General features: G+C 45.1%; 1 protein-coding gene across 1 annotated transcript in view; it reads right to left on the bottom strand.

Annotated features, from left to right (window-relative positions):
• Positions 1-20,023, bottom strand: part of LOC144789119 (membrane-spanning 4-domains subfamily A member 4A-like) — a 315,859-nt gene that overhangs the window by 68,465 nt on the left and 227,371 nt on the right. Inside the window, exon 6 of the mRNA XM_078665351.1 lies at positions 6,879-7,004. Coding sequence (XP_078521477.1) covers positions 6,879-7,004 — 126 coding nt within the window. The remainder of the gene's footprint in view (positions 1-6,878; positions 7,005-20,023) is intronic.

Raw genomic sequence — 20,023 nt, 5'->3', positions numbered from 1 at the left:
TTTAAAAATTCCACTTTTATAAAGTTGCAACAAAAAAAAAGTTGATGAACAGAATGCTGAAGAACATCATACATTCACCCCAGAACAGAGATCTGGGTCTAAATCTATCATTTGTTTGCTCCCCATGCCATTTCAGTTTAGACCCAGCCATATACAAATCAGCCTTGACCCTGTTCCCCATGGGAACTATCCCGAACAGCCAAGCCAGGTCCTCCCTGGACAAGAAACAAGCATCCTAGGACTTGTTTTGTGGTTTCTTTTTGCACTTTATAGGAAGCTGGCATTTTTTTAACTATGTGGTCCTGCAGCCTGTCCCTGATACACATCTGGGGAGGGTGACAGCTGGACTTCGTGTATTCCCCCTAGAGCCACACACAATGGGAGCTTAGGTGTTACTTGATCCTTGGAGGACGATAGGAAAGAGCTGGATCCAGCCTCACTTACACCTGAATAGGCTATGTTCTGTCCAAACACAAAGGTCTGCAAACCCTCTGTAGTTAGTCAGCAGCTAGGGCTAGCAGGGCAGAGCATCTGTGCACCCAAAAGGCATACCTTTAGAAGTTTCTTCCTCACTTCAAAGACACCACTGGGTATAAGAACTGGACCACAGCGACCACCACTTCAGTACAGCTCTGCACATATGGATACTCTTCCAGGAAGATGGACTGCTGTGCACTGAAGCACTGCTACTCTGCTGGACTGCACTTGCTGCACTCCTGCTTTGTTGTACTTATCTGCTGCCTGCTGTCCTCTTGCCTGGGTGATAAGCACTGGACCTGTATCTCTTGACTCCAGAACCCAGAGTGACTTTAAGGTCTAGTTGGCTGGCCTCCAGATCCGAAGCCTCAGAGACATAACGGGCTTCCAACTTCTGCAGCTGGACTTTTTCAACTGTGGCGCTTATTTAGAAGCCCATTGGCCGCCGTTGCAACACTTTTATTGATGCACCGGCAGCGCAATTGGCTTCCCTAGATTTACAAGGTCATTTAAAGTCACTTTCCATGGCCTTATAAATATTTTTCCCCTTCACGCATAACTCTATGTGAAAGGGGTATTCCATGGGTGTTGCTGTGGGTGTTCCCATGCAACATCCATGGAACGTAATGCATTCCCAGATATACAACATTTTGTAAACTTGGGAAAGCGTCATCATCCTACGCCTCCCAAGGGGAGGTGTAAGGAGGAACAACGAGGAGAAATAGGTGTCCCTTCCTGCACAAAAACAATCATCCTCATAGCACAGAAACCCGAGCAAAATGATGCAAGGATGTCTGTGCTGGGCCCAGGCCCAGGCTGCTGTTTGTGCCCAGGCGCAGGGTAGAAGGACCGGAATGCACCATATATTGTAGATACAGTGCACTCCTGCCCTTTTATTTTGCGCCAAAATATTGTAAATGAGGCCCCGTGGGTCTACCCTGCCAAATGGTGCAACCCCAGTCCTGGACCCTTGGAATTGGGTCTAAGATACTTGCCAGCAGAACCCACACTTCTTTTCTGCTGAGAGTTGCATTCCCGAGCAGAACCGACACATCTTTTCAGTCAAACCCACATCTTGGGACCAACGTATAACCTTCAGAACAGCCAGTGTGCAAGCTTCACTGCTCAAGGGAATAGACGCATCGCCTCAGCTGAGCAATGTGTCCCTGATACCAGACTTCGCATCACAAGCCCCTTCGACAGGATCCTCGACATCAACACATCAGGGCCTCGGACCGCACCTGCACCACATCTTGGAACCATGTATTGCCTCAGCTGCATGCCGCATCTTCGACACAGATGCACCCAACGCTCTGCAACCAGCATTTCAGGTACTCTGTTCAGCTGGCCTAACTGAATTCTTGTCGTTGGCCTGCTCTTAGCCGTGGTCAACCTGTACTTGTGACTCTGTCCCGGTACGGCATGACCATATATCCCCAATAGTGCTTTGTGCTTTTTGGCACTATTTTTCACTATAACCTTTACAAATCAATATCTCCGGGTCTATTAATTGGATTTTTGTCATTTTGGTCTTGATTTATTTACTAAAGTCAGATCTATTTCTCTAAACTGGTGTGGCATCTACTTGTGTGGTGTTCTCACTGTTTTACTGTTTAAATATATTACACATTGCCTCTAGGTTAAGCCTGACTGTTCTGTGCCAAGTTATCAGAGAGTGAGCACAGGTTAATTTAGGGTTTGCATGCACCTTACCCTGACGAGGATTGTGGTTGCTGCTTTACCAGGTCCTCTCTGGACTGGAAACAAGCATCCTAGGACTGGTTTTGTGGTTTTGTTTTGCACTTTATAGGAAGCTGGCACCTCAGTCAACCAGTAAATCAATTCCTAAGAATTTTGCTTGCTCCAAATCTGAACATCCAATGACTTACAATCCCAGTGTTCCCCATATGCTATATTTCAGCAAGAGGTGGCAATGTTTAGGTATTTAGGCATTCAAATATATCATGATATATTCAATTCCATAAAAGTAGAATGGACTTTGCATCAAAAGCTATGGGTAGTTGAACAGTTCTGCCCAGGTAACTGCCCAGTAATGCCCTCCTGACACAAAGCAATACAATGAATGTGCACATTACCAGAATTAAACATATTTTGTGATGGAAAGTAAATACGGGGATCTGCTTTGCATCACTTTACTTTGGTGCAGGAGCTTCATACATCAGGGTCATAGCTGCCAAGGAACATAACACCAATGTCACCCTTAGTAAACACATATGGAGCACCCATTTGTTAATGTGTGACCCCAGCTGCAATTGCTTTTGAGTGAAGAATACAATAAATAACTTTTGGATGAAACAATACTGTGGCCCCAGATAACAAGGTTGTTGGGGATATCGCTCAGCCTGATCACCAGAGATCTGTGATGCTCGAAACAAGATTACCCGGTTGAGTAACACCTGACATGGGTTTACTTGCTGAGATTCCACACCCCGTAAACCCGATTAATGCTTGGGTCGGCTGGACACTATCTTGAGGCAACAGCACTGTCCAATCCCTTCCCAATTTCTTCCCAATCCCTGCCCAACCCCAGCCCAGCATGAAGGAGCATGCAATACTCCTCCATACACCTCAGGAGTAAATCCACCAGCCCCCTCGCCTCCTAATTGCAACCTGTTGGGACTCCATGTACCCGGTAATTCTAGAGAAGCAGCAGTTCGATGAGGGTACGTAGCACTCCTTTGCACAGTATTTCAAATCACTGGTTAAATGGGTATGGTACTTGAAAGTTGCTGCACTGGGTGTAGATTTAATAATTTTTTACTTAAATGAAGTGACATATTTGTAAACAATATTTAGGTGAAAATATTTATGCCAAACAATAGTTGTATCAGTGTTCTGAAATACAACCAGTCAAATGAACCACATATTGCTTGGCGTCTCTATAGATGAGTCCTCTGAACTCTTGTCTTACATGATTCTCTCTGTTCTCATGCTTTTCTCCGGGCTTTCTGTATCACCTTCCCACACGGGGATAACTTCTGGGTGATAACAAATGCTGACCACAAAGATACATAAAACTTGACTGGATGCCCTGCCATCAGCAGATCCAATAGATATCAAGGCTGCTTGTAAAAGCGTGTAGACGGAGGCACAGAACAGCTATCTTTTCCAAACCTCACCTTCTCGCAGTTTATCAGACAATTTTAAAGTACTTGTGACCAATCTATAGGACCATATTTTCTTGCTTCACACTTACCCCCAGATTCATCAAAGTCATGTTTTGCGAGTCCTTAATAGCGAATTTTAAGGAATCGCTATTAAAGACTCGCAAAACGGGATGCATGTAGAAATCTCAATCTTTTTAGCGATTTCTACTGCTTCCATATTTGCGATTCGCTAATTGCTAATCGCAACTATGGAATGAATGGGGAGTCATTCCTTATTTGCGATTAGTAATTAGCGAATCGCAAATAAGGAAGCAGTTTCAAGGGTGCCAGGGTGTCCAAAGGATATCCTGTTGCACCGCTGAAATGGTAATGTACACTGGTGTTGCGCACACACATGTCCCAAGGACATGTGTGTGTGTAACATACACCTTAGAAAAATGCACTAAAGTGCATTTTTCTAAGTTTTTGCTATTTACCACGTAGTTAGACTTCGCGGTAAATAGCGGCCCCAGATTGCGAATTCGCAATTTTAAAATGGTTCTTGAATTGCATTTAAGGAATCTCAAATTGAGATTCCTTAAATGCAAATGATTGCAATTTAGCGATTTCTAGAATTGCGATTTTTGCATTTGGGATGATGCATCCCAAAGGCCAAAATAGCGCTCGCAAAGAGCCAGATTCTCAGAATCTGGCCCTTTGCGAGCCGATTTTGCTTTGATGAATCTGGCTGTTAGTGCCCTTAGGGCCAGATGTAGGTAATTTTATTTTACCACCTCTTAAATACCGAATCATACCGATTCGGTATTTAAGAAGTGGTAAAATATAAGTACCGAGATGTAGGTAAATACAGATGTGCATTTACCGAATCGGTAAAAATCGGTATTTACCGATTCGGTAAATACCGACCGGTAATGCCCATTCATTCCTATGGGCTTTGAAGCCCATATGAATGACTGGGCATTACCGATTCGGTAATTACCAAATCAGTAAATACCGAATTTCACGAGGGTGCAGGGGGTGTCACTTTGACACCCTCTAGCACCCCCAAAACGGGTTCAGGTGCCATGTGGCAGCATATGGCACAGGTGTGCATGCACACATGTGCATGCACACCTGAATCGGTATTTTACCATCAAATAGGATTTGATGGTAAAATACCGATTTTTTAATGCTTGTGGGACTCAGAAGATTCCCACCTACATATCAATTTTCCCGAATCGGTAAAAATACCGACTCGGTATTTTACAGAATCGGTAAATTTACCGATCGGTAAATTTACCGATTCTGTAAAATACAGGGCCCTACATCTCGAATTGCATTTACCGGTCGGTAACGGCCGAATTCGGCCGTTACCGACCGGTAAATGCCTACCTACATCTGGCCCTTAGGGCCAGATGTAGGTAGAACTTATTTACCGATTCTTAATTACCGAATCTTACCGATTCGGTAATTAAGAATCGGTAAATAAGAAGGGGGGGTATGTAGGAACATCCAGATGTTCCATTTACAGAATCGGTAAATATCTGTATTTACCGATTCGGTAAATACCGACCGTAATGCTCCATTCATTCCTATGGGCTTCGAAGCCCATAGGAATGTATGGGGCATTACCGGTCGGTATACCGATTTTGACAAGGGTGCAGGGGGTGTCACTTTGACACCCTCTAGCACCCCCAAAAAAGGTTCGGGGGCCATGTGGCAGGCATACCTGCCCTAAAGGCAGGTCTGCCTGTCATATGGCACAGGTGTGCATGCACACATGTGCATGCACACCTGAATCGGTATTTTACCATCAAATTGAATTTGATGGTAAAATACCGAATTTGTAGGGCTTGTGGGACTCAGAAGAGTCAAACCTACATCTCAATTTTACTGATTCTGTAAAAATACCGGTCGGTAAATTTACCGACCGGTATATTTACCGAATCGGTAAAATTACCGAAATGCCCTGTTGCAATCCCCCTACATGTCAAAAGCCAAATACCGGTCGGTAACGGCCGAATTCGGCCGTTACCGACCGGTATTTGGCTACCTACATCTGGCCCCAAGTTCCTTATTCTTGTGATATCTTCATCAGACCAACTTCTTAGTACTACAAAATTCTTCTATTTTAGAATGAGTTGTAGAGGAGTCTTAGGCCAGAAACCTAAGCTATTACTGCCCAAAAACCATAGAGATGTTTTCAACGGATCACTGAAATAATATCGAGGGACAGAATATCGACCATCAAAAATATCGTTGACAAAATATCGAGAGACAAAATATCGAGTTTCTATCTACAAACAGGTAAGTACAAAAATATCGAGTTAAAAATATCGTTTACAAAAATATAGCTGTAAAAAATATCGTATTTACTAAAAACAGTGTTAAATTAAATTAATATTAATAATTAATTACTAAAATATACTTAAAATTACTTAAATTAACTTATAATAATAAAATAATTAATGAAAGTTATATAAATATTTTTTTATTTCATATTTATTAAAACATATATATATAGTAACAAAATATAATAAAATAATACCCAAAAACTGAAAACTGACCCTGAACCCTAAAAATACCCCTTTACCCAAAAACCCAAAACTGACCCTGAACCCTAAAAATACCCCTTTACCCAAAAACTGAAAACTGACCCTGAACCCTAAAAATACCCCTTTACCCAAAAACTGAAAACTGACCCTGAACCCTAAAAATACCCCTTTACCCAAAAACTGAAAACTGACCCTGAACCCTAAAAATACCCCTTTACCCAAAAACCCAAAACTGACCCTGAACCCTAAAAATAAAAACGAATTTTTTTACTATGTGTATTATATACTTACATATTTTCACTTTCTATATTATTTACAGTCGATATTACTTCACTTACCTTAAAAACGATATTTTGGCTGTCTATATTCTGTCCTGTCGATATTTTGTCCAAACGATATTTTAAACTCGATATTCTGTCCAAACGATATTTTGGAGTCGATATTATGACTGTGCACCGTTTTCAACCTCTAACCCTTCAACCAAAACTGAAAACCTGGATTCTTAATGGACTCTCTGTCCAGTACATATCTTGCTTTCCCTCAACCACAAAAGGACGCCACATATAACAATAGTGAGTAATTCCAATCTATTTAACATTTAACAGAAGTTACTTTAGAGAAAATAGAGTTCTTCTAGAAAAGAGCTGTTTTTCTTTTGGACGTTTCTATATGGGAAAATGACAAAACATTCATGGATATTTAGAAAGCACAGATTGCATCATCAGAGGTTACGTGTTACCTGAGCGTCCATTGTGTTGCCAGAGCAACAGATCGACTTGCAGCCAAAGACAGAGGTGGATAGGCCCAGGCTGAACTCCAGTAGTGAGAGAATGAGCAGTACGGAAACAATGGGTTTTTGGGCGTTCTAAAATGAAATAAAAAATTTGAATTATGACAGACAAACCACAAAGGAACTCACATCACTTTTGAGTATCATGCCGCATGGTAGTGGACTGTGATTTTCTTTAACATGAAATATATTAGGGCTCATGTGTATGAAGCATTTGCATTGTCCTTGTGTCATGCAAGGCTTCAGTAATGGGAAACAGCCTTTACAACGCAGTCATTTCAACGCACTACCTTTACAAAGCAATCATTACAAAGCAACATCCTTTACCTCCATGCCATTACGACAAAACCATTACAACGTATGTCATTACAACGCATATCACTACAACGCATGCCATTACAAAGCATTATAAGGTAAGTAATGGGGAATAGTAATTTTTAACCCTACACTATCCAACACTTACCCTACTGTTGCACCCACTGGCGTTGTAATGGTATGCATTGTAATGGAATGCGTTGTAAATGTATTTTCTATAAATGTGTTGTGATGGCATGTGTTGTAAAATCATGTGTTGTAATGGATGTTGCAATATAAAAACTGCGTTGTAGAGGCATACATTGTAAATGTTTGCACTATAACGTCATACATTCTTCAGTAATACGTACAAAGCCACACAAAGCTTGATTTGTATGGCCTTGTGAGCTTAGTAAGGAAATATAATGCAAGGCAGCGCTTGTGCTCTGTTGAGTTACAGTTCAACTTGGGAGGAGTTTTATGGGTGGAGGGTGGGCATTCCCATGCATTCACCCACAGATTTTCGCTTGTAAACCCAGGAATGTGTCAAACTGCTGTGCCTTCCAAGGTGAGGATTAATGAGGAGAAATATGTTTATTTCTCCTCATTATTGCCTCTTTCTAAGTGTGCTGCATTCTGCACACATAGGAAGAGGAAAATGCCTTCCTGCACAGAAACAATCCTCTCTGTTTGCAGGCACACTTGCATGTTGTCGCAAAGCTCCCTACATTAGCACTAGGCTGTATACCGTGCACCAGCGCTAGGAGGCAACAGAACTGCACCATATCATAGCAGACATGACACATTTCTGCAGCCTCCTTATCACGCAAAAACCATAGCAACTTTCCTTGCTGTCCTGAGTTGCATTAAAAATTAGTAAATCTACCCCAGGTTTGGCAGAATTCTGAATTTTTCACAAAAGTGTCACTTCAGCGACATTTATTCATGATCAGCAATGTTCTCATTTGTTTCCAGGTGGCTTTGAAGCATTATGTTAATTCATGTTCTATTGAATATAAAAGGTACAGAAAAAAGATAGGCTTCATTAGGTGCAGCTATATACAGCATAACGAACAGGGTTCTAAGAGCTTTCCTTACTACCTTTTGGAGCTTCCTCTTGGCATCTGGCTATCTCAGTTTAATTTTTCCAGCTTTATAGAACTTTTTATTAAAATGTATTAGTCTTCCTAGATTGCTTCTTGAAGTGTAAGGCCCGCTGCACCTCCTACTGATGAAATGTCTAGGTCATATGTCCTCGCCTATCTTTCTTGAATAGCCTAGTCTGACCTGAAAAGATCACGGAGAGCCTGAGACATCAAACAAGGTTCTTCTTTCTGGTAATATTAGCCATTAAATCTTTCACAACAATTTTCAAGTTTTTCTATGGGATTAGCCTGCTATAGCCAAAATAAATGCCCCACCTTCATGTGCCAAGGGTATATTTAGTACATACCCCAGTCGGCCTTTTCCACCACCAACACCTTCAAGGGCCTTCCTGCAGTGGGGACCTTGTCTATCCAAGATGAGGTAGGTTGTGTATGGCAGAGGTCTAGGAACGTTATATATATCCATATCCATACTAATATTAAAATGAGAGAGCCCAAACCTTTGAGGCGGGTAATCTCAGTAACCACAGCACCAATCACAACACCCAATACAGCATTGGAAAGGGCAGTTGCAGCAAAAGGACGAAGGCTATGCAGACGGCCACCATATATATATGTTTTTTAGCAGAGTTTTATATAGCGCAAACTTGACCCGAACTGAATCAGGTATCAGAGCGCTTTAAATAGCACCAGTTACGTTACATGAGGATACACATTCATTTTTGTTAGGCACGGGGAGATTAAGTGATTTGCCCAGAATCACAGGATGTTTGGCGTCGTTACCAAGACTCGAACCCAGATCCCCAGGTCCGAGGTTGAGCGCCTTAGCCATTAGGCCAACTCCTCTATACATTTAAAAGGTAAAAGAACCGTGCCAGTAAAGTAGTCCCTTGTGGGCGTGTCTGCTTTGGGCTGTGGGCGTGGGCTGGGGGCGTGACTAATGCTGGGGGCGTGTGGTACGGCCATCACATCGTGGGCTGTGGGCGTGTGCTGGGGGCATGACAAACGCTGGGGGTGTGACAAATGCTGGGGGCGTGTGTCTGCCCTTCATGCCATGTGAGTCATACATACAAGCACCAATTACGTTGCTGCGCAGCATCAAGGGGCACGCTGGGGGCGTGACACGCTGGGGGCGTGAGAAATGCTGGGGGCGTGTGTCCGGCCTTCATGCCATGTGAACGCAATTGCGCCGCATCAAGGGGCACGCTGGGGGCGTGAGAAACGCTAGGGGCGTGTGCTACGTTCCGCCCTTCATGCCATGTGGGTCGTACATTAATCAGAAGATCGTCTGCTGTGGCTGTGAGCTGGGGGCGTGACAAACGCGTTTACCTGGAGGCCTGGTAAGTAACGTTACTGAAGCCTTTCCTGCGCGCTGTTACTGAACTCTCTCATTTAACGAAATTACACGCGCCTGCTACCATCAACCAGGGCTCTAGCCGGGCTCAGGCGGCGGATCAGTACACTAATTACACGCGCCTGATAACATCAACCAGGGCTGCAGCTGGGCCTCAAGCGGGGGAACACGCGCCTGCTAACATCAAACAGGCCTGCATCTGGGCCTCAAGCGGGGGGACACGCAAATGAGCGTGTCTGCGGGGACAATTACTGCAGCCTTTTCTACTCGCTGTCACTCAACTCTCTTATTAAACGGATTTACCCGCGGCTGATAACTCTCTCATTCAACGACATTACACGCGCCTGCTAACATCAACCAGGGCTGTAGCCAGGCTCAGGCGGCGGATCACTGCACCAATTACACGCGCCTGCTAACATCAACCAGGGCTGCAGCTGGGCCTTCTCTGTCCCTATTCTAATGAAACAAAAAATGTTGTCTACCGCGAGATTTTAAAATAAATTGCCCTTGCCAAATACACACATTACACACATTCTATTTCATACCCGGACAACGTCGGGACGGGCTGCTAGTATATATATATTGTGAAACTTAGGAAAATGAGGGATTCAAGCAAATTGTGATGGAAAGTATGGGCAGGGCTCCCATGGTGTTGGTGTTTGATGCCGCAGTTTGCGTTAATTGTAAAGCCACACGAGATATTCTGATGGCTTGGAATATAGATGTTGAGTAGTACCAGGAGTTAGCTGGTGACTGTTGTCGTTTCTCATATGAAGTGGTTTGCGTACCTCATCAGGGTAATTAGTTATCATGAGGCAAAAGGTCGCATGTGGTCAGGGTCATATGTCCCATGCTGCGGCTTGAGTTACTTGGAATAAGGAAGACATGGCATACAGCTGATCCTGCAATGCGACATTATCTGACTTTACCAGCATAATAAAAAAGATTTTTTATATTGATATCGGGTAGGGATGATTCCGGCATTTTTGTAACAGACTGATGATGTTGAATAAGAACTTGTAGACCGCTTTTGTTTGGTGAGAATTGGGACAGGGGCAGTTTATTGTAAGGCATTGCAGGTATCGGGAATTAGCTTCACCCTGCAGTGAACATGTGCTTGAAATAGCTCACAATGGGTTTAGGATGTTGCCACAGGTCTAGCGCGTGGAGAGTTGGCAGATGGTTATCATTCGTAGATACATGGAGTTTCTTTATCCAATTAAGTTCCGGTAACTTTGAGGACCTGAGAGAAAACCGCATTGCAGTGACAGTTTACTTAGTTTCTGAGACTGCATGATAATTGGCTGAAAACACGGGGATAACCAGAGAGGGAGCAGTCAGAGATTAGTATAATGGAGGCTTGAAAATCCGCTCTCCTAATTGAAGGAGTAAATGCACGAATAGCGGACAAGTTTGTCATGAAAATACTTGGCGGTTTACTTAGTTTCTGACATTACATTATGATTGGCTGAACTCACGGGGAGGACCAAAGACGGAGCAGTAAGAGATTAGCATAATGGAGGCTTGAAAATTCGCTTTCCTGATTGGAGGAGTAAATGCACAAATAGCGGACAAGTTTGTGGTGAAGAACTTGGTGGGAAGAATCGCAGCGACCAGATGGACTTCATTTTGAATTGAACAGAGGAACTGGAAGGTTAGTTTTGATATGGGATTGAGTCATGGCCCATTAAAATTGAGAGGGGCAGGACTGGATTCACTAATAAAATATGATGGAAAGCTTTTGGAATATTTTTATGCCTTTCACTTTTTCTGAACAAGGGTGGTGATAGTAATGAAGAGTTATTGGGATTAAGTGCATTGAGGGACACTCTCAACGTTGGACTGACAATTATACAATGTTCCCATTTCCCGCAGATCACGAATACAATTGAAGGGACAGATGGATGCTGCCAAGAGGGGTATCCGGTTGGAAACTAACTGCGAATAATAATTTTTTAAGGTAAATATTTGAAATATGTGGTCATAGTACGTTTTTGTTGACGTTGGTCACATTGAGACTCTTTTTTTCTGAGTAAAGTGAGGTAGTATTGGGTGGACTTGGTGGGAAAAAGAAACCAAATATAAAGAATAAATGAAGGAAGAGGAAGGATTTTAAGGGTACTGTAACGTAAGAATATTACTGCAACAATGATTTTCAACCTAAAGATGAGTATAGGTGTGAAGGTACAGGATGTGCACTGGTTTCACACTTTGAAGCACTCTCACGAGGCTACTACTTATGTGTTGTGGTGAAAGAAGATTGGATATAGGCAGGGACTATTGTTTTTCTTTTTATGTGTTAACGTTTACTATGGATTGTACATTGTATGATTGATTGTTTTATTGAGAAATGTATATTTTCTTGGGATTACTCATGTATGTATTGTTTCTTTAACTTACAGCCCTAATGATGTCCCTAATGCATGAAACTCGTTGGCTGAGATTGATTATTATGGTGTGATCTGGCGTTATGAAGTGAACATTGTGAAATAAAATGCATTAATTGGATACATATAAAAAATGCCTTTGGCCTGTTTGTGAATTGAGCTACATAAAGAGTAATTAACTTGGGAATTTTGATGAATTAAAGCGCTCCTTTCGGATCAAGGTTATATTGTGTTAGTGGTGGTGGGGCCACAGAGAGGAGTGCGTCCTAAACTAATGGAAATACAGTTACCAGGATTATACACCTGTGCGCCTGAATCTTGCTCACACCGCTGGACGTTGTTTGAGTATTGGGACCTTGTCTATAGTTTGCACTCACATTTTTTATATAGAACTGCAGCATGTTATACAGTTTCAATGACCTTGTTGTTGATTCAGTGCTGGGGGCGAGGGCAACTCACGTCATCCCATGTAGTGTAAACATGTGGAATTACCCAAATTGTCTGTGAGATTATGCAGAATTATGCAAGAATAGTAATTCTACATTTAGCACTACCTACTTTGCACAAAATCTACTCTCTTGCATTGAAAATGGATGTGAGGATGTTTTTTGCTCTAAGAAAATAGTGCTAATTGCAACAGAACATAAGCAGCAGTGCAACCATTCTCACATGCTTGCTTAATGTGCTTTTGTGGTAGGATGTTCCCCCCACCCCCAAAGTACTCTTAATTACGTGAGCAGGTGTAATCATGTTATCTTTAAAAATTCTGCATCAAAGAATAACACGAAATTAACATGATGAAGGTCTATTCAGTGCATGTATCTGGGCAACTTAAATTTTCTGTAGGGGTAATTCTTAAAATATAATTTTTAGCCCTAAGCATTGGAAACAAAGTATTCATTGTGAGGCTTCACATTATAATCAAAATGTGTAAAAAACGAAAAAAATCAGTAGAAGACCTAAATTGCATTTCTGCTAGTTAAGAATATATGATTTGTGTATATTTAGAGTTCAAAGTGGACCAACTTAAAGTAGAGAACTAAATGTAAGTGGACCAATGTAAGAAAATGGCTCTATATATACTGCACCAAAGTGAGGTACAGTGGGGCAGATTTATGAGTTCTGGCGCATCTCTGCAAATCAGCAGGGATGCGCCAGAACTGATGCGTCACGCAATTCCCTCCTTGCGGCACCACAGATGCGCCGCATTTACAATGCGGCGCACCATGGTGCAAGGAAGGGCAGATGCGTGACGCATCTTGTGGTGTACGGGCGGCGCATTGCTGGAGTAGCGTCGCAAGTGCGACGCAACTCCTGCAATGTACAGAGGCCACCCATACATAACGTGGTGCGTCACTCCTTACGCCTGCTTCAAGCAGGCGTAAGGATTTGACCCAGCAGCGTCGTAAAACTGACGCAGTGAAATCTTGCGTCAGTTTTACGGGGCTTTCCTACGAGGGAACGCCCACCCTGCGACAGAACGCCCACATGAAACCTGACGCAGGTTTCATGTGGCGCAGGGCTTTACAACGTGACGCATCTGCCTAGATGTGTCACGTTGTAAATAGGTCGCAGGATTGCGCCACGTTTCCGCGCCGTTGCGTGACGCAACGGCGGCGTAAACGTGGCGCAAGTCCGACATAAATCTGCCCCAGTGTGTATAGAGTCCAAGGGTCTCCAGAGGTTTGGCAGAGGCTAAAGTTAGATAGAACCTTACCCTTTAAAGTGGTAACTTGGTCGAGCAGTAAGGCAGTATCAGAGGACAGTGTTAAGCATTTGATGTACTCGCTCAGTCAGCAAATGAATTCACACACTCATGAACTGAACTCTAGGACAACTGTTTTGTATAAAAAAAAAATACTGTTTTATTACTAGAACCAAGCAAACCTGGCAGAGGTCCGCATGCAAATATGTTTCAGTAGTAAATTACTTGTATGAACACAGTTCAAAATTGCAGTGTAACTTGTACTGGTTTTGGTTACAGTTTTAAGTAAGCAGTTTGCAACACATTGCAGGTATAGTACATTCGAATGAATGGGATTTTTAAGTAAAATGCAGTTAATTACTTTTCAAATTACATTTGCTAACACTGGGCTGGATCCTAGATTCAGCCGGGACATTTCCTGAAAACAGGTGAGTAAATGCGTTTTAGTTAGAGGTACGATTTTTAAAGAATATTATTGCATTTCAAAAGTTGACAATTGGAAACTTTTTCACATAGAATCACCAATGTTATCCTATTGGAGGAAATTCACTTAGCAGGTAAGTTATGCGTTTACAAGACTTCATTTATAATATACAATATGTACCTGGCAAGGAAAATGTCTCTGCAGATTTCTTGTCTAGAATGCCACTCCCTATACAAGAAGATTTACATAATGAATGGGATGATTTCCAAATTGCTTTAATTCATGATGAAGGTCCCATTTCAATTGATCAGTCTTTATGGAAAAAGAAATTTGAAGAAGATAGGGTTTTGAGGAATGTAGCTACATACATCAACACTAATTGGCCTGATAAGAAGTGTTTAGATTCTGATCTAAAGAGCTTCTGGGAAATAAGAACAGAACTTTCATGTTGTAAAGATATCATTAAAAGAGGGGAACGCATTGTTCCACCCATGGGTATAAGAAAAGATATAGTTTTACAGAGCCACGAAGGTCATAGTGGTATGGTCAGAACCAAACAGCAAGTCAAACATTTATTTTGGTGGCCTGGTATGGACATGTTCATTGAGCGATTGATCAGAAATTGTGTTGTTTGTGCGAATTCTGATAAATCATTAGTGACTCTTAAACCGAATATGAGTACACACAACATTCCTGACAATCCATGGGAAACTATCGCTATAGATATTATGGGTCCCATTGGTCATGAATCCAAATACGTCATTGCAGCAATTGACATTTTCTCAAAATGGCCCATTATCAAAATAGTTCAGAAAATAGACACTGACTCTGTGTTAAATTTTCTAGATAGAGTTTTTATTGAAGAAGGATTACCCATCAGAATTATTTCTGATAATGGTGTACAATTTTGTTCCAAGAAAGCCAATGATTACTTTACCAGACTTGGGATTACTCATTCCACCACTTCCTTATATAATCCCAGTGGAAATGGTACAATAGAGAGATTCAATAGGGTCCTCAAAAGTGCCATACAATTTACCAGTGGTGATGAAAAAAGATGGGAAATTGAAATATTTAAAAAGGTATGGATGTACAGAACAAATGTAAATACCATGACTGGGTATTCTCCTTTTGAAATTATGAGAGGAAGGATTCCCAGAACTATCGTGAATCCATCGTGGTTGATTAGTTCTACATCTTCAAATGTTGATCTGAGTATAGTTAAAGAAAACCTTATTCGCACTCATTGTACAAATAAAAAGTACTTTGATGGTAAATTTGGATCAAAAGTAGACCCTATAGTAGAAATTGGTATGTTAGTAAAGGTAAAAAAACCATGGAAAGTCAAAAAAGGAGAGAGTTCATTCATGGGTCCTTTTGAGGTAACAGAAGTATTAAAAAATTCAGTGAGACTATCAGACAATAAAGTTTAGAATCTCAGTAGAATTGCCATTCTCAAAGCGGATAAGGATATTTATCATAAAGAACTAGATTCGGAACATTCCGATATGTCATTTTTGGATGGAGACTTAAATGAAGGTAACATTGATGATAATACTACTATCACACCTTGCTGTTCAAGCAGCAATTACACTGAACAAAATTTAACCACAGGTTCTTTTTGTCAAACCAATGACATCAACAATCAAAAAGTTGATATCCAAAATGATACATCTATTTCTAAAAGGATAACTAGAAAACCCAAATGGTTGTCAGATTTTGTTGCTTACATATCTAGCAAGAGTTAAAATTGTTTTTTTTGTGTTTTTTTTCTTTTTCTCCATTATTTTATAAGGGAGGAAGGTGTGTTATGTATACAACTATACACGCGCTCTCTGTCTCGCGCACACTTTACATTCTATGCTTGTTCATGGTGCGCGACCAGCGCGTGTATTGCCTTTTGAATTCTCCACGTGTCATGTTATTATTTAAATATGTATGTCTCGCTAATTATTACTGTTTGTAAGATATATATTGCATGCGTAAACTGTCACTGAGGTACAGTTACTGCCAACGACTGGAGCCTCCAGATGTATGCTGAGAGTGCTTCTTCTTCTACAAATAAACTACTTTTAATTATAATATTATGTGTGGATTCATACATAACACTTAGTGCAAGTTGGGGACCAAGTTAGCACAAAAGGAGCACCCTCAGCGGCACTAGGGCTGCCGGGTGCAGGGTGCTGTTTTGAGGTTGGGTGCCCTGTTGAATTCAATGGAGATTCTCCAGGACAAAAACACTGCAGGCTCGTGGACGAGGATCTTCCTGGAGTGACCACCACTACGAGGGGTAAGTAGGGATGTAGAGGGTAGGTTAGGCACCGCTGGGTTGGGCACACAAGGCCGTGGGGCGTCGGGTGTAGGGGTGCCTTGGGACATCAGATTTTCTTACCCTCTCTGGTCGGAGTAGGGGGGGTCTTCTGGATTGAGGCTGCAGGCTTCTGGCGGTTTGAGTCAGGCCAGGGGTCACCGGATCTCAGGTCAGGATCGCCGGGGGATCTCCTGGTGGCGTTTTTCCACTCAAACTTGGGCCGGACTCGGCGGCTGCAGAGTGGGCTGGATTTTGGGTTTCTGGGTGGCACCAGAAGCTGCAGTTCAAACATGTCCTGTGTTCATGGGAGAAACAGCTTGGAAAATGAATGCAGGCAGGTCCCCCGGGGTTTCTGAGGTTGCTGTCTGCTGGACACGCCGGGGTTTGCAGGAGCAGGTTCGAGGGGAGACAGGCTTGACGGGCTGGGGCCAAGTCAGTGGGCGTCATCCTCTTGTTAGCTCTGTACGGCTTCTCGTCCTTCTTCTTTTCTTGTGGTTGCTGTATCTGAGGAAGGAAGGTTCAGGGTGCACCTAAATACTAAATTTAGGGGAGTTATAGGAAGGTGAAGGGCAGGGACCAATGGGTCCCTTCCCTGGGGTGGGTACACCCCCTTTTCCGCTACTCTCCAGTGGGAGGGGGACAGGAGGCTGTCCCTGGTTGGGTGGGTCCCCCATCCTCAAAATGGCGGGGACTCAAGGTTGTGCTTCACCTCGCCTCTCCCACCTTAGGGGTGGCGTTAGCAGAGGTGGGCACACCTCTCTTCCTCACTTTGTTTTTCCCGCCGGTTCTCCAGCCCAAAGTGGGGTATAGAACCAGTGCGGACCAGTTGCTGAAAGCAGCAAATGGTCTGGAGAGCCTCACAAAGGCGGCATGCCTTTGAAGCTTCTTCTTCCTCAACCCTGCCCATCCTGGGGGAGGAAGCTTGGCACCACGTCCCAGGATGTGCATTGTTTCAGGCCTCCAAGAGCAGCAAGCTCTCAACCCAGGGGTCCAGAAACATGTCTGGTGGTGGCAGACTAGGCAGTCACTGGGAGTTGGTCGAGTTTCAGGGGGCATCTCTAAGATGCCCTCTGTCGTGCATTTTACAATAAATCCCACACTGGCATCAGGGTGGGTTTATTGTGCTGGGAAGTTTGATACCAAACTTCTCAGTCTTTAGTGTAGACATTATGGTGTTGTGGAGTTCGTGATGATGAACTCCCAGCACGATACACTCTTAATGGCAGCACTGCACTTACAGTGCCCAGGAATGGACCTGGGTACTCTAGGGGTACATGCCTCATGCACCTGTACCCTCACCACTGGCATAGGGCACCAAGCTAGAGGGGTGACTGATGGATACCAGGGCAGTGGTTTGTGGGCATGACACACAGGGATGTGTGCCATGTCGACTCTTCACTTTGTTCAGCACCAAGGCACGCAGCCTGCAAACGCAGTGTGAGTGTCAGGGTGCAGGGCCTCTAAGGATGGCACAATAAGTGCTGATGCCCTTAGGGGCCGTCCCTGGTCACAGTGCCCTGGGTGCCTGGTGGTACAATTTACCAGGGGCCTACCTGTGGTGAGAGATGCCAATTGGGTTTAGTCTTCAATGCCGCTGCCTGCCTCCTGCTTCTCCGCTGCTGAACGCCCCAGCCGCCGCTGGGCCACCCGGATCTCCCCCTGCCCACCTCGCTGGACCCAGGGACACAGAGCCGCCGCCGGACGCCCAGAGGTTCCCGCCGCTGCCTCCCTGCGGCCCCGCCCACCACCAGCCCATTGGCCGCCCAGCTCCCGCCACCCAGCTGACCCGCCCACCCGGCTCCTTACTTAAGGGGTCCTGCGGGGTCAGACAGGGAGTGACCACTGCACCTTTAACTAGGCCGGGTCACCCCCTTGCTTCCTGCCGCTGCCGCTGCCTGCCTCCTGCTTCTCCGCTGCTGAACGCCCCAGCCGCCGCTGGGCCGCCCGGATATCCCCCTGCCCACCTCGCTGGACCCAGGGACACAGAGCCGCCGCCGGACGCCCAGAGGTTCCCGCCGCTGCCTCCCTGCGGCCCCGCCCACCACCAGCCCATTGGCCGCCCCGCTCCCGCCACCCAGCTGACCCGCCCACCCGGCTCCTTACTTATGACGCCCTCAGAGCGACCGCGCAGCAGACGCGCGCAGCGGGAGCACCGATTGAGCGCCGAAGGTGCGCCAAAGGTAAGCCCGTCTGCGCCCGTCCGCGCCTGGACCGCGCCCAGTGCCAGGACCCCTGGCCCCCACCGACGGAAGCCGACCCGACGGACCTACGACGCCACCGACCTCAACGCACTCAACACCGGCCGAACCCCGGGCTGCTACCGAGCCACACCGAGACGCACCCACGGACCCTTCAGCTGCCACACCTGCAAGTTCACCTGCAACCGGACCCACGCCACACCAGCACCCACCAAGCCGACCTCCAGCAGCACCCACCTGAAGTGCATCCTGCTCAACACCCGATCCGTCCACAGACACGCCGTCGAGCTCTGGAACCTGCTCGACACCACAGACCCAGACGTCGCCTTCCTCACGGAAACCTGGATGAACGCCTCCTCAGCGCCTGACATCGCCATCGCCATTCCAGACGGATACAAGATCATCCGGAGGGACCGCGTCAACCAGACAGGAGGAGGCATCGCCATCATCCACAGGAACACCATCCGCATCACGACCAACGCTGACGACGCTGACGACGCTGACGACACCCTCGCACCCGCCGAACACCTGCACTTCCAGATCCACGTCAACCCCAAGACCACCCTCAGAGGCACCCTCATCTACAGACCCCCGGGACCACGCACACAATTCAGCGAGGACATCGCTGACTTCATCGGCCCACATGCCCTCCCCTCCGCCGACTACATCCTCCTCGGGGACCTCAACTTCCACCTGGAGAACAACAACGACCGCAACACCACCACCCTGCTGGACAACCTCGCCAACCTCGGACTCAAGCAACTGGTGACCACCCCCACCCACTACGCCGGACACACTCTCGACCCGATTTTCTCCTCCAGCAAGGACATCGCCTTCAGCCACGCCACGGGGCTCCACTGGACGGACCACAGCTGCGTCCACTTCAGCTTCAGAAGGACCACGCTCCACCATCACGAGCAACAGGCTCCTCGCAGAAGCTGGAACAAGATCACTGCAGACCAGCTCGCCACTTCCCTGAACAAGAACCCTCCCAGCAGCACAACGAACCCCAGCCAAGCAGCCACCAACCTCACGAAATGGATCAGCGACTGCGCAGATGACCTCGCCCCGCTGAAGACCCCGCCGAGCAGACCCGGCAGCAAGAAAGCCCCATGGTTTAACGACGACCTCAAGAGCTCCAAGAAGAACTGCAGAGCACTCGAGAAAACCTGGCGCAGAGACCCAACACCGGACAACATGACCGCCCTCAAGCTCGCCACCCGAAAACACCACCAGCTGATCCACGCCACCAAGAAAACCGCTTTCAAGGAACGACTGGACAACAACGCACACAACAGCAAGGAACTCTTCAACA

This window comes from Lissotriton helveticus, chromosome 1_1 (genome assembly GCF_964261635.1).
Source record: "Lissotriton helveticus chromosome 1_1, aLisHel1.1, whole genome shotgun sequence".
NCBI lineage: Eukaryota > Metazoa > Chordata > Amphibia > Caudata > Salamandridae > Lissotriton > Lissotriton helveticus.
This window is presented reverse-complemented; position numbering and strand designations above follow the sequence as displayed.